Here is a 14240-nt window from a genome sequence, read left to right on the forward strand (position 1 = left end):
TGTCATCATATTTTGGTGGAGATGATGATGACGATAGTGATGAAGATGATAAAGATAAAGATGATGATGATGATGACGATGATGATGATGATGACAAAGGCAAAAAATTCTGTTCATTCGTCGATATATTTTGGTGGATGTTGTTGTTGTTGTTGTTGTCTGTGTGAGCTCTGTTGATGTTGTTGATGTTGTTGATGTCATCTTTAATGTCGTTCAAAAAAGCTGATGATGAAAGTGATGACGATGATGCTGTTGGTGATGGGGGTGGTGGTGGAAGTAATAATGGTGGCGATGATGATGATGTGGAAAAGTTAATGTCATCATGTTTGATCCTATGATAAATTTCTGTGTAATGCATCGGTTGATATTGATGTTGTTGTTGATGTTGTTGTTGATGTTTTTGTTGATGTTGTTGATGTTGTTGTTGTTGATGTTGATGTTGTTTATAGTGAGGTTGCTTATTACGATAGTTATAATCTCTCCTATAGAGATGTTGTTGACGTAAATATCTATGCTGTTGTTGTTGCTGCTGTTGTTGTTGTTGCTGTTGTTGCTGTTGCTGTTGTTGTTGTTGTTGTTGTAGTTGTAGCTGTTGATGCAGTTGTTGTTGTTGTAGTTGTTTCAAGCGTTCGACGTCGTAACCGGTCAACTCTGAAGAGTTGTAGCGCACAGTGAAGCGGTTCGACTGCAGGAAGGGTTTCTCGATGATCTCGTTGAGGTTCATCTTCACAGCATCTTCCTTCTGCACCTTTTTCCAGAGGACGGGGTGGGTGAAGTAGTGGAAGTCCCTCATGACGAAACTGCATTGCAACCGGATGACCTGGCCGAGGTCCACATGGTGCGTCTGGTTCCTCGTTAGGAAGGTCAGGGGCTCGAGGGCTGGCAGAGGGGGGAGGGGTTGATTGTTCATTGGTTGGAATGTCAAAATTTTGCAATATGAGTATTTCATGTTTAGCTTTAAGAATATTTTTGCGTAATTCCAGTTATATTTATGCTTATAATCAACATTTTACTTGCTTACCCTCCTGAGTGAATTTCTTTTTTGTTTATTTTGAGTCGTTGGTTTTTTAACACTGAAAATTTCAATTCTAAAAATAGACAAAAATTAAATTAAATGGATTCTAAATAAATATCTCAATAAACTAAGAGATAAGCCAAACGGGCGAGTTAATGCGATGGATGAACGCTTTATCATTTGATTGCTCGCAATTTTTCAATTCACATTTAATCAGTCTCGTTCATTTTCTGATATTTTTATTATATAAAAAACATCTTTATTAAAACAACAGTATGAATATCATTGGATTACAACAACAACAACAGCAACATTAACAACAACAGCAGCAGCAACAACAACAACAACAAAATAATAATAATAATTATAAAACCGCTTATAATATCACTGTTGTTATTATTCGTATTATTATTACTGATGTTGTTGCTGCTGCTGCTAAAATAAAAGGTATGAAAGCTCAAATAAATTAGTTCCTTTCATCGTCACTTTCGAATTTGCGATTATCAGCTCTTTAAAAGCCACAATATAACAGCAACATATCGGCAACATGCCAGCAGCATAGAGCAGACCAGTGACAGGCCAGCAACATAGAACAGACAAGCGACAGTCTAGCAATAGACCAGCAACATAAAATAGACAAGCAACAGACCAGCAACAGGTCAGCAACATAGGGCATGCTAGCAACATACAACATGCTATCAACTTTCAACAAAGCAGGAAGACAACCCACACAACACGTGATCACTTTCACACGATGTAAATAATTTTCTTGTAACTAACACAGGTGTTCTCTATTTAGAGTGCACGCTAGTTTTTGTGTTTTAGTTCTTCGCGCTTTTGAATCTGGCCGTTGGATAACAGTTGACATCTACTTTACTGTTTGAGCTACTTTGTGACCCAGGGATTAAACTTATATAAATGGATAAAATTAAAGAAATAAGAAAAATTTGAAATGAGAATACTTGATGGCAAATGTGTGATGAGAATGATTAACATGGTAATGTGGGTGATGAAATTAATTCAAGTTGTTGTGGAACAATAAAAGGACTTTGATAATGACGAAACAGCCTGAACACGACCACCAAACAAAACAAACGATCATACAACTTCTTCTGGATGTTCAATGTTCCTCTCCTACACACACACACACACACACACACACACACACACACACACACAAAAACGCTACAAATCAAACAACGTCAGACTTCAGGCTCTTTAAAATTACAGCATATTTAATATAAATAATATACGATTAGTTATATGTTAGTCTCCTTCCTGCATATAATTAAGACATATATATATATATATACATATATATATATATATATATATTTATATATATATTAATATAAATATAATTTATTTAATATCAAATATAATTTATTATTAAATGTAATTATTGACTTGAATGGTACAAATAAATAATATGCGGGTGTGACTGATGGGCTGGGGAGGGTGATGGAGGATGGCGCTGAGACGATTTTTGGAAGAGGCAAGTGCGATGTGGGATAATTGCATTGAAAATAAAAATGTGTTTGTGGTAGTAGTAGTAGTAGTAGTAGTAGTAGTAGTAGTAGTAGTAGTAGTAGTAGTAAAAGGTATACGTGGAAAGAAAAAAAAAGATGATGATGATGATGATGTTGATGAGATGATGATGATGATGATGTTGATGAGATGATGATGTTGATGATGGTGATGATGATTGGCAATGGTGATAAAAAGATTTCTATATTTTGATGATATTTTCGATGAAAAAATGATAAAAAAGTTGGCGGGCGACAATTTCAAGATGGCGATTGTGCTGCTGATGTTGTTTTGTTGATGATGACGTTGATGATGATAGTGATGTTGTTGTTGTTGATGATGATGATGTTGCTGATGTGTTGATGGTGGTGATGATGTTGATAGTGTTGTTGCTGATGTTGTTTTCTTGATGATGACGTTGATGATGATGTTGTTGTTGATGATGATGTTGATGGTGTTGTTGCTGATGTTGTTGATAATGATGATGATGTTGATGATGATTTTGTTGATGTTGTTGATGCTGTTGTTGATGATGATGTCCTTGTTTTTTTCTAATGCTAATGATGATGACGATGATGATGACGATGATGATAACAACGCCATAAATTTTAACTTGTTTGCAGAAGTTCTCCACTTTGATGCCGACTTGAAAAATTTGAAAAAAATTCCAGCCTCAAGTAAATTTTCGTCATACATTGAGTTTCGATGCCCTTGTTTGCTATCGTCGTTGTGTTGATGTTGCTGTGTTGTTGAGTTGATGTAGATGTTGTTGTGCTGATGTTGTTGTGCTAATGTTGTTGTTATTTTATTGCTGTGTTGATATGTTTTTGTTGTTGTTGTTGTGTTGATGTTGTTGTGCTGATGTGTTGTTATGTTGATGTTGATGTATTATGTTTGTATGTTTTTTTCCGTTTGTAGTTTAAGGTGTTTGTATATGGTGTCTTTTATTTTCGCGTGGTTTGTATATTTGTTTTTTTGTCTTTTTGCTCACCGCTGTCGTTCGATTTTAATTTGAATATGTTATTATTATTATTATTATTGCGATGTACATTCAAGTTTTATACAGACTTAAAATAGCAATGACATTTTATGACTTTAAATAAAAATGTGTCAAAAAAAACCATCCATCACAACAATCAAAACATTTCTCCAGTTTTCATTTAATTGATTGAATTTTATTTAATTAATTAATTAATTAAGTCAATTAGACTACACAAGTTCTCTAGTGGGTGTTTGACCTTTCTGAACCTAGCACTTTATATTTGAACTACCAGCAGTTACAAAATTACAGATCAAACTAATTGAAACATTTTTTTCCGATTTAATTTCTAAAATTCTTTTCAAAAAACAAACAGAAAATGAAGATAAAAATGCTGATGATGTTAAAAAAACAAGCAACAAAATAAATTCCTGCAAGATGGTAGCGATGACGATGATGAAGCGAATCATCCTGCAACTAAAGTAAATTTTGCTAACCTCGATGAAAACAACGACTCTGTCTATGGCTATAATGATGATGAAGGTGATGAATATGGTGAAGATGATGGCAGATTTGATGAAAAGAATATCAGTGCTTATGTTCTTGAAAGTCAGTCTGCTCTTGTTCCGTTGCTAATTTTTAACATTTGATTAATTCAGTAATGTAAATATTTTTATTTCGGCTAAATGCGACTTTTTGGTGTGTCATTTGAATCTAGTTGTATCTGTGTATCTAGTTGTATTTAGTTGTATCTGTGTATGTAGTTGTATCTGTGTATCTAGTTGTATCTGTGTATCTAGTTGTATCTGTGTATCTAGTTGTATCTAGTTGTATCTGTGTATCTAGTTGTATTTGTGTATTTAGTTGTATCTGTGTATCTAGTTGTATCTGTGTATCTAGTTGTATCTAGTTGTATCTGTGTATCTAGTTGTATCTGTGTATCTAGTTGTATCTGTGTATCTAGTTGTATCTAGTTGTATCTGTGTATCTAGTTGTATCTAGTTGTATCTGTGTATCTGTGTATCTAGTTGTATCAGGGTGGCCCTGTCTTCTCAGCATGTCCATCTCGACCAATCCATTTTTTTTAACTTTTAGTAACTTCAAAATTTTATTATATTACAACAAAAAATTATGAAAATAATGTATTCACTTGGCGGGAGTATTTTAAAGTTAATAATGCTATTCGACTAGTCGCGACTTGGAAAGTTTCTTGTCGCGACTAGATGGCTTGTCTGGTTTGGGCTTAAAAACACCATACAGACAAACGCTCTTTATTTAAACAATTGGGAACATCCTTTTATTTTCTAACTCCAAATACCAAATATTAATAATGAAATAGTTATAAAATCCAATTTAATCTAAAATAATAATAATATTAATAGCAATAATAATATTATAATACTAATACTAATAATTATAATTTCGATATTGATGTAAATAAGACTAGTTATCAGTGTGATGTACGTATTTATTTGCATGCTTTCGATCTAACGTGGCATATTCAATTTACGATTAATTAATTAATTAATTAGATAACTCTATGATTGATTAATTAGTTAATTAAAAAATTAATTGATCGATAAATTATTTCTTTAATTAATTAAGGTTTATTTAGTTGATAATTAGCATGAAAAATTAATTTCAGACAAAAACTTTCCTTCGGTGCTCAATGAAATGTCATCATCCACCAGCAAATTTGTTACATCATTCATCCGTTCATTAATTCGATTGTTCAATCATTCTTTCACTCATTTTTTTTCTTAATTTCTTCATTCGATCACTTTTTTACGCCCTTTAATAGTTTATTTTTTTGTTATTTTTACATTCATTCATTCATTCATTCATTCATTCATTCATTCATTCATTCATTCATTCATCCGTCCGTCCGTCCGTCCGTCCGTCCATCCATCCATCCATCCATCCGTCCGTCCGTCCGTCCGTCCATCCATCCATCCATCCATCCATCCATCCATCCATTCATTCGTTCATTCATTCATTCATTTACCCATCCATTCACGAAATAATCCACTTATGCGAGCGTCAAAGAAACATTTTCAATGAAATCTGCAATCTGACAGGCAAACAATGGAGAACATTAAAAAACAGCAAACAATATATAATCCACAAACATACAAAACCACGTATTAACGATGTACAAATGATGTAAATTAACATAGAAACAACATGCAAACAACACACAAACAACATGCGAACAACACACAAACAACATGCAAACTACTCACAAACAATACAAAAACAACATGCAAACAACATACAAACAACATGCAAACAACATACCAATACAACATACGAACAACCAACAAGCAACATACAAATAAATAAACTACATACAAAAAACATACAAACAACATATAAAACGTACAAGCAACATGAAAAATAACATATAAGATATAACATACAACAAGATACCAACAACATTATACAACATGATAACTGCTTAAAAACAAGTTTTGTTAAAATATTCAAATGTTGAGCATGTAAATACTTTGCAAGTACTTAGATAGGACAAAAGCAAATTCAATACTTAATATAAATAGTATTTAAATACCAAGTAATGCTGCTAACATTAAAATACTGTTTTTAGGTAATCAAAAAAATTTTTAAACACCATGCAACACCAATTTTTAAACACCAAACATCATTTGGTGCAATTTAAACGGTTGATGAAAGCATCTACGTGTTCAGTAAGTTAGTTATACATAACAACATTTTTCATTTCATTATTTTATATACACACACATTACCTAGCAGTAAGTTTCATAAACGCTTTCATTACTAACAAAACAGACATTGATACTAGAATTCACCGACTCGTTTGTTAATTTTAAGAAAAAGTAATGTCCCAAACAGGTAGGTCATCAGGCTAACTATGCAGTGTTTGGTTGAAAACATCTACGTATAAAGAATAACATGCATAGGCAAGCAACAAAAAATACGACTAAGCGCCGATTATACAAGAGATCCTTATAAAGTCAGAACAATAATTTGGGGTTGCATAGATAAATAAGCGTTTAAAATTTGACGTGGTAAAACGTAATAAACTGTGGTGTTTTTGCTACGTATTAAAATAACAAATTTATAAAACTTAAATTCTGAAATCAATTTAACTTCAATTACAATGCATATAAAAAACAAAAAAAAAATAATAATATATTTTAATAAAAAGAAAAAAACTTGTATCACTTTAAAAATGTCAACATCAAGCGATTGAATAAAAAATTGTTTTGTCCAAGTTTCCGAAATAAGCATGTATGGAACTCCTTTACATGGCATGCGTAACGATGATTAAGAGTTTCCTTCCTACGCATGTTGTCAAAATAATTTAAAAAATAATTTGTTAGTTACTAATTACCCGCCAAAAATAACTAAATACTGCTCACATATTATACTTTAGTTAAGTATTTGAATTACTTTTAAAAGACTGGGGTAAGGTTTTTGATTACTATTCAAGCATTCGAATGTTAAAAACAAACAACACTGCAAACATCATACAATCAACGTTTAAACAACATACAAAAACATATAAAAAAATACAGAGGCTGACATTCCGGAAAAAAAAACACACAAACAAACAGAAACAAAGATACGAACACTTTGCTTCGTAAACTGCACAATTGTATATCTTTAACCACCGACATGAAATGAAACAAAACTATTTTTAGCAGCGTAAACATCAAACATGCACATTATAAACATCAAGAACAACATCGTCAAACAACACTAACAACATCGTCAAACCACAACAACATCGTCAAACAACATCAACAACATCGTCACACAACAACAACATCGTCAAACAACAACACCATGTCACACGTTTGTAAGCAGAGAACAATTACTTCTGAGAACAAAGATGCATAGTGCATACACTAACTAACACAAATCTGCACTTCGTTGCTCACAATTCTAAAAAAAAAGGAATGAAAAAATTAACTAAAATGAGCATGAGTATTTGGGAGAACAATTGAACGAACAAAAAAAAGTAAACAAACTTCAGAACGAACGTTTGAATGAACATTTAAATGAAATGAACGTTTGTATGAACATTCAAATAAGCGTTTGAATGAACATTTAAATGTACGATTGTATGATCATAACGCATGAATAATGAACAAATTTTCAAAAGCGCATATTTTTTCAGCCACTGAGCAACAAAATGTGAAATAAACTGAAAATTGAATAAAAAAAACTAAATAAAGAGCCCAAAAACAAATGAAAACTTGATTAATTAAATGAAAAAATAAATTGAAATGTGATGATATAAAATTGCTGATAATGATGATGAAGATGAAAATGATGACGATGATGATGAACTGAAGATGTTGACGACAACAATGATGATGATGATGATGATGATGATGATGATGAAAAAGAAGAAGAGGATAGTTAAGAAGAAGATAATGATGAGAATGGACGAAGATGAAGATGGTGGCGATGATGATAACGATGATGATAATGATAATGATGGCAAGGACGATGACGTGATAAAGAAGAAGATGACGGTGGAGATGAAAAAGATGATGAAGATGACGAAGATGAAGAGGAAGATGATGGTGAAGATGATGCTGATGATAACGACGCTTAACGTGCACATGAAATAAATAAGTCGTGACTCGCCGATAAGAACAATGCAGAACGGTTAAATGAAATATTTATGGTGATAGAGTCGCTGATATGACGAAGATGGTGAAGAAGAAGAAGAAGATGACGATGATGAAGAAGACGATGATGAGCATGATGAGGATGATGAAGATGATGACGAATATGTTGACGACGACGACAATGGTGGTGGTGATAAAAGTGATGATGATGTAAGGTAGATGTATGTATTATTGAGAATGCAACCAATTTTCTGATGAGGATGTATGAGGATGACGATGACGAACGAATGATGACAGGCTATAGAGAAGTCCATCCATCTCAAAAGATCATCCTGCTAAACAAGAATAGAAAACTTTAATTACGAATCATTTCTGGCTTTGTTTAATAAAGTTGTTTGCAAACAACCAACAAAAAAATAATCTTAATAGAAAAAATAGATGACCTAAAAATAAAAATGCAGTAATTGCAGTGATAATGTAGCTAATTGTATTGTTGTATTAACCTGTATTAATATAAATAATGTTAATGTATTAATAATTATATTTGTGATATTTATTTCAATTTTTTTATAGAATAAAATGTTTAATAATATTGAATGTTTTGGTGAAAGGTACAAAGATATAAAATGGAGGTGATGATGTTGTTAAGCGTCGCCACGACAATCAGTTTATCAATTTCTATGGCCTCATCTTCCAACCGTGCCAACACAGAGTAATCACGTTTCTGACAATTCGATTCTATTCTAAAAATATTTTACGAATTCATATGTTTGCTTGTGTGTTTAGTTTTTTCTCTTTCTCTTTCTTTTTTTCCCTCTCTCTCTCTCTCTCTCTCTCTTTCTCTCTCTGTGTCTCTCTCTCCCTATTTCTGTATGTTTGTGTGTTTGTTAGACTTTTAGTGTGTGCGTTTGTGTGAATACATAAAGATTGATGCGCATCTAAGTTTGTCTTCTAGTTTGAATGAATGCCGTTGTTTGGAGTTTTCAATTATGTTCATTCAACGAGAGGTTTATTAATTGGCGGTATTGGTTGTTGATGGGTGACGAGGTCTGCGGATTTGAGGTGTAATTGTTAGTGGAGTGTGGTGTGGTTTGGTTGGTTGTTGTCAGGGTCTTTCAAAGTATGTAGAAGTAATATTTTTGTAAAAAAAAATAGACTAATTAAATAAAAGTGATAAAATTGTGGGCGGTTGAGAGTGGATGTTGCGGACAAATTACGAAGAAAAATTAACAGTAATACAGAACACAGGAATAACCTGACGATAATATTTATTATAAACATTTAAAATAACGAGTTGTTAAAAACATTTTCAATAAAATATTTAAAAACAATAACACAAAAATATACAAACCAACAAAACACACACCCACTCACACAAACACGCACACAGACAAACACACACATACACATACAAGCAAGCAAAGAGTCTCACACGTGCACACTTCAGTAAGCCGCCGACAAATACTCGACATTTCTAAAAATATCCTCTGGGATTTCCATGACAAGTTCTTTGGGAATTCCTTTGATTTCAATTCCAACAATTAAAATATAAGTGAAACACCTGGTCCCTTATCTTCGTATATGCACATACAAATGTATTTATAAAATATATACAGATGTGTATATATATACAAGTGTATATATATATATATATATATATGTATGTGTGTGTGTGCGTTTGTGTGTGTGTATGTGTGTGCGTGTATGTGTGAGCGTGTATTCTATGCGTATTTTAATTATAACAGCCCCTCTACGGGCGATATACACACATTTTATGCATATAAGTAGTGCATATGTAAATGTACATATATGTACAATATATACAAATACATATATACATATAACCCTGAAAATAATTTTAATTTTTCTAAACATTGTAACATAAAAAGAAATTTTCAAATCTCAAATGTATTCATTATCACATGCACACACACACACACATACACACAAGCGCACACACACACACACACGGCACGAAGATGAGAGTCGCAGGCAAACACAGAAGCAGCCATGCGCACACTCACAATATGCATAACAACACGCATACAGTCATACATACACACAGACACACGTACATACAAATCCATACACAGACACACACGTACATACAAACACACAGATTTCTGCGAAGACAGATGCCTGCGCATGAATTGATCGAATCACATGTGCCCGATGCAATGTTGCATCAATCAGGACAACATTCAAACAATGTCCTCAATATTTCCATTTGGAAAGCAACGCGCGCGCACACACACACGCACACAAATTAACATAAACAATAAAATTTAAATGTAAACATTATAATTCACGCATAGACAATAATAAGCATTTGTGTAAACTCGTTAATGAAGGCATAAACTTGCAAAGATGTAAAAACAAATATAAAATAGAAAAGCCCTTTGAGGCACACGTTCAGGCAAATAATTTGAGCTAGTGGACACGTAAACATGTAAAGACACAAAACACTCGCACATAACTACACGCTCACGTGCACAAACTCACATATAGTAAGAGCAATTTTCTTACGGTCAATGCCTAATGTGGTAGAGCCAGAACGATACAGGCGGATGTTCTAGTTGTCAGTATGTGCAACATATGGGCCGATACCCTCTGAATCGTAAACATACAAAAAGGTCACAACAATATATTATACGAGCGCCTTGAAAAAAAGCTACTGCTTACCGCACGCTGTCTGAAGGTGTTGTCCACGTTATCGTCTGTTGGAGCGCTGGCCACAGAGGTTGAGGCTTGTTAAAAAAAACGACAAGCAAGACAAATTGATAGAAAATGATGAGGAACTTTGCAACGGGGCATGTAGACACTGCTTTATGCCATAGGAAGATGACTAGATGAACTAAAAATGAACGTCGCTCTCGGGACATGACTGCTTTTGGTTCCTCAGAGTGCCTGTCCCGTCAAGAAGTTAGTTTGTAGACAAAATATGTCTTTTTAGTATCCTTGCTACAAATTGCTTCTAAATACTCTTGAAGCAGTTTTCAAACAGAGACCGGTCAAACGATTTAGTAAAAGCCTTGTTCTCGTCGAAGAGTGCGTTTGAGGTTTTCAGGAATTCACTCAACATGAAAACATTGCAAGGAAAGGATAGAAGGCCGAATAATAAAAAAAATAGACAGATGCAGTGCAGCGATTCCAAATAAATAAAAAAAGAGCGTTGTTGTAATGCCTGACAAAAAGTTTCAGCCAAATATGAGCTTAGAAAAGGGACAATAAATACAAACACACTCAAATAAACTTCAAGCTCTATAAACACATAACAACGCACCGTTGTGCACAAAAAAATCGTACGAGGGCGTACAGCAAGGCGACCCTTTGGGACCGATGCTTTTTGCTCTAACCCTTCACCCACTGTTGACGAAGTCATCTTCAGCGTTTGTTTGTGGCTACCTGGACGATGTCAGCTTGGCCGCAGAGGGCAACATCTTAGCGGACGACTTCCTGTTGCTGAGGGTCGGCGCTTCCATCCTTGGTCTCGAATTAAACACAAACAAGTGTGAACTACTCGTAAATGACACGTTTCAAATGCCACACGTGCTGGTTAATGTCCCCACAGTGCCCCATTCATCATTAAATTTTTTAGGCACTCGATCAGGACAGGTTTTTTAATAAAAATCTTTTTGAGCTAAGGTTTGCCCTCGAACGTGTCTCTCTTCTCCCGGTCCACGACGCGCTGACAATCATCCGCGGCGCCCTCAGTTTGCCGAAATTGATGTAATTCTTGCGCACATTCAACTCTGTTAATGCGGCCATTTTGGGCAAATTTGAGGGTGCTCTGCGGGTGGCCCTTTCAGTCATTTGTAACGTCGATATTACCGACAAGGGTTGGTCTCAGGCTCAGCTGCCGGTAAGATTTGGGGGACTGGTTACTAAGCGTGGTTCAGCTTGCACCAATTGTTTATAAATCTTCTGCATCTGCCACGCTTGACCTACAGTCTGCCCTTCTTCGGCAATTTAGTAGCCTACACTGTACTCCACCGACTTCATTCCAAACAACAGACCTTTCCCAGGGCAACAATTTGGAAGAAGCATATAAACGCACATTCAAAGAGTTGCTTTCCTCAAGCCCTGACTCAGCAACCTCAGCTCGCTTGCTGGCAGTATCCAGCGAGGCGAATTGTGGCTGGCTGAGATCTTTGTCCAATACGTCGGTGGGTACCAGATTGGATGACGAAACGGTCAGGACGGCCATTGGTTTCCGACTGGGGTTGGCCGTTCAGAGTCGATACACATGCAGGTGCGGCGCGGAGGCGGATGAACTCGGCCATCATGGTCTTGTTTGTCGTTTGGGCGGAGGTCGCCAGCAGCGACATTCAACTATAAACGATTTTGTGTGCCGGCTTTTCTCCAAGGCCTCAATTTCGGTTTTAAAGGAACCGTCGGGCATTGCGGCGCACGACAGTAAGCGCCCTGACGGGTGTACTTTGATTCCTTGGAGAGCCAGCAGGTGCTTGGCGTGGGACGTTACCGTTCCGGGCACCTTTGCTGAGCGCTACGTGCAGCTTACTAGCAAAGAAAGCGGTTTGGCTGCAACCAGGGCATCTGACGAGAAGATCAAGAAGTACGACGGAGCTCTCCCCTCGAAGGAGTTTTTACCGATTTGTATCGAGGTCCTCGGCCCCATGGACCGTAACACCTCCGGGTTTTTCAATCGGATTTGTAAACATATCAGTATTAGGTCAGGCGATAGTAGGGAATATTTTTTTGCTATGAATAATATCTCGTGCATTCTGCAGCGGTTTTTGCGCATCTGTGTGTTGGAAAATGTGGAGTTGAATGCCGACGGGGTTGAGAGACGTTATAGCAAATAAAATCAAATTTAGTCAGACGCTTGGCTTTTGGTGTCATTCGTCAATGATTTGGTTTTAACATAAAAAAAAAACATACATACATACATACATGCACACGCGCATAAACAACCATGAATATGAATGGCCAAGAGTTGAAATTTAAATTTATGAGTGCTCGATACGTTACAGTGATTTGTGGCATGCTGTTTGTGACCAGGGGGTTGTTAGTAATGATCAAATGTACACTGGAGTGCCTCTGTGTATGTTTGTATTAATGTGGGTAATTTTTGTATCTTCGTGCGCATTGGTGTGTATGTTTGTTCATACTATGTTTGGGTGTGATTCGCTTCTGTGTGTTGCACCTGTATATACATACTATGTATGTATGTATGTGTGTGTGTGTGTGTGTATGTATGTTTGTATGTGTGTGTGTATGTATGTATGTATGTATGTATGTATGTATGCATGTATGTATTTATATATATATATATATATATATATATATATATATATATACATACAAAATTTACAAAAGTTTTAATTCTATTAAAATATATGTATGTATGTATGTTTGATTGTATGTACTCATGTATATGCAATTATATGTATGCTTGTGTGATTTTATTTATTTAGCATCAGAAGATCAACATGCAGTCGTCTTTTCAATGAAAGTATGAATGTGAGAGTGTGCTTTGTTTCAGGCTTTCTGGTGACATTGATATTATGCGTATATATTCAGACACATATAATATAAAACATACATAAAAATGCAGAGAGAGAGAGAGAGAGAGAGAGAGAGAGAGAGAGAGAGAAGCAAAAACAGAAAGAGAAACATAATAAAAAAACTGAATAGTTGGGACAGTGACGTTGAGGAGAGCCGAGCTAAGGGAGCGTCTCAAAAGCATGAAAGAACTTCATGCAGCAAGGAGCGGCCTGAGGAGCAGTCCATCATTTGATTGATCATGATCAATCTGGCGCATCGATATTTCAAAGTCTGCCAGCATTAATATGTCATGTCATTTAATGCCGCCATCAAAAATGTCCAAATGCTTCTACTCTTACTTCTACGGCAACTCTTCATAATTGTTAAAAAACTAAAATATACAAAACACAAAAATTCTACCAAGCCTTGCTTGCATATTTATTCGAAATACAATTACTTAATTTTTCAATTTTTATGATTATAAAGTTTTCAAGATGTCACGACAACAAAAAATTATTAAATTCATATAAAAATTGACACGAAATCGTGATAATCTTGAAAATGTCAACAAATCAAAATTCAAATTCAT

General features: G+C 35.0%; 3 protein-coding genes across 3 annotated transcripts in view; 1 reads left to right on the plus strand and 2 right to left on the minus strand.

Moving 5' to 3' along the window:
* The window catches only part of HELRODRAFT_178479 (hypothetical protein), a gene marked incomplete at both ends in the record, with an annotated part of 3964 nt that extends 3015 nt beyond the window's left edge, over positions 1 to 949 (minus strand). The window contains one exon of the mRNA XM_009026574.1: positions 466 to 949. Within this exon, the coding sequence (XP_009024822.1) occupies positions 466 to 949 (484 nt within the window). The remainder of the gene's footprint in view (positions 1 to 465) is intronic.
* Positions 950 to 2483: 1534 nt separating this feature from the next.
* On the plus strand, positions 2484 to 8143 carry HELRODRAFT_178480 (hypothetical protein; the record flags this gene model as incomplete). Its single annotated transcript, XM_009026575.1, has 5 exons — positions 2484 to 2514; positions 3166 to 3219; positions 3960 to 4130; positions 6291 to 6292; positions 7916 to 8143. The coding sequence occupies 5 exons, from the start codon at positions 2484 to 2486 to the stop codon at positions 8141 to 8143; spliced, it is 486 nt and encodes a 161-aa protein (XP_009024823.1).
* Positions 8144 to 11783: 3640 nt separating this feature from the next.
* HELRODRAFT_178481 (hypothetical protein) lies at positions 11784 to 13783 on the minus strand (the record flags this gene model as incomplete). The annotated part of the gene is made up of 5 exons (XM_009026576.1): positions 11784 to 11945; positions 12666 to 12908; positions 13079 to 13204; positions 13597 to 13654; positions 13710 to 13783. The coding sequence occupies 5 exons, from the start codon at positions 13781 to 13783 to the stop codon at positions 11784 to 11786; spliced, it is 663 nt and encodes a 220-aa protein (XP_009024824.1).
* Positions 13784 to 14240: the final 457 nt, after the last annotated feature.

Source organism: Helobdella robusta (genome assembly GCF_000326865.2).
Source record: "Helobdella robusta unplaced genomic scaffold HELROscaffold_48, whole genome shotgun sequence".
Lineage (NCBI taxonomy): Eukaryota > Metazoa > Annelida > Clitellata > Rhynchobdellida > Glossiphoniidae > Helobdella > Helobdella robusta.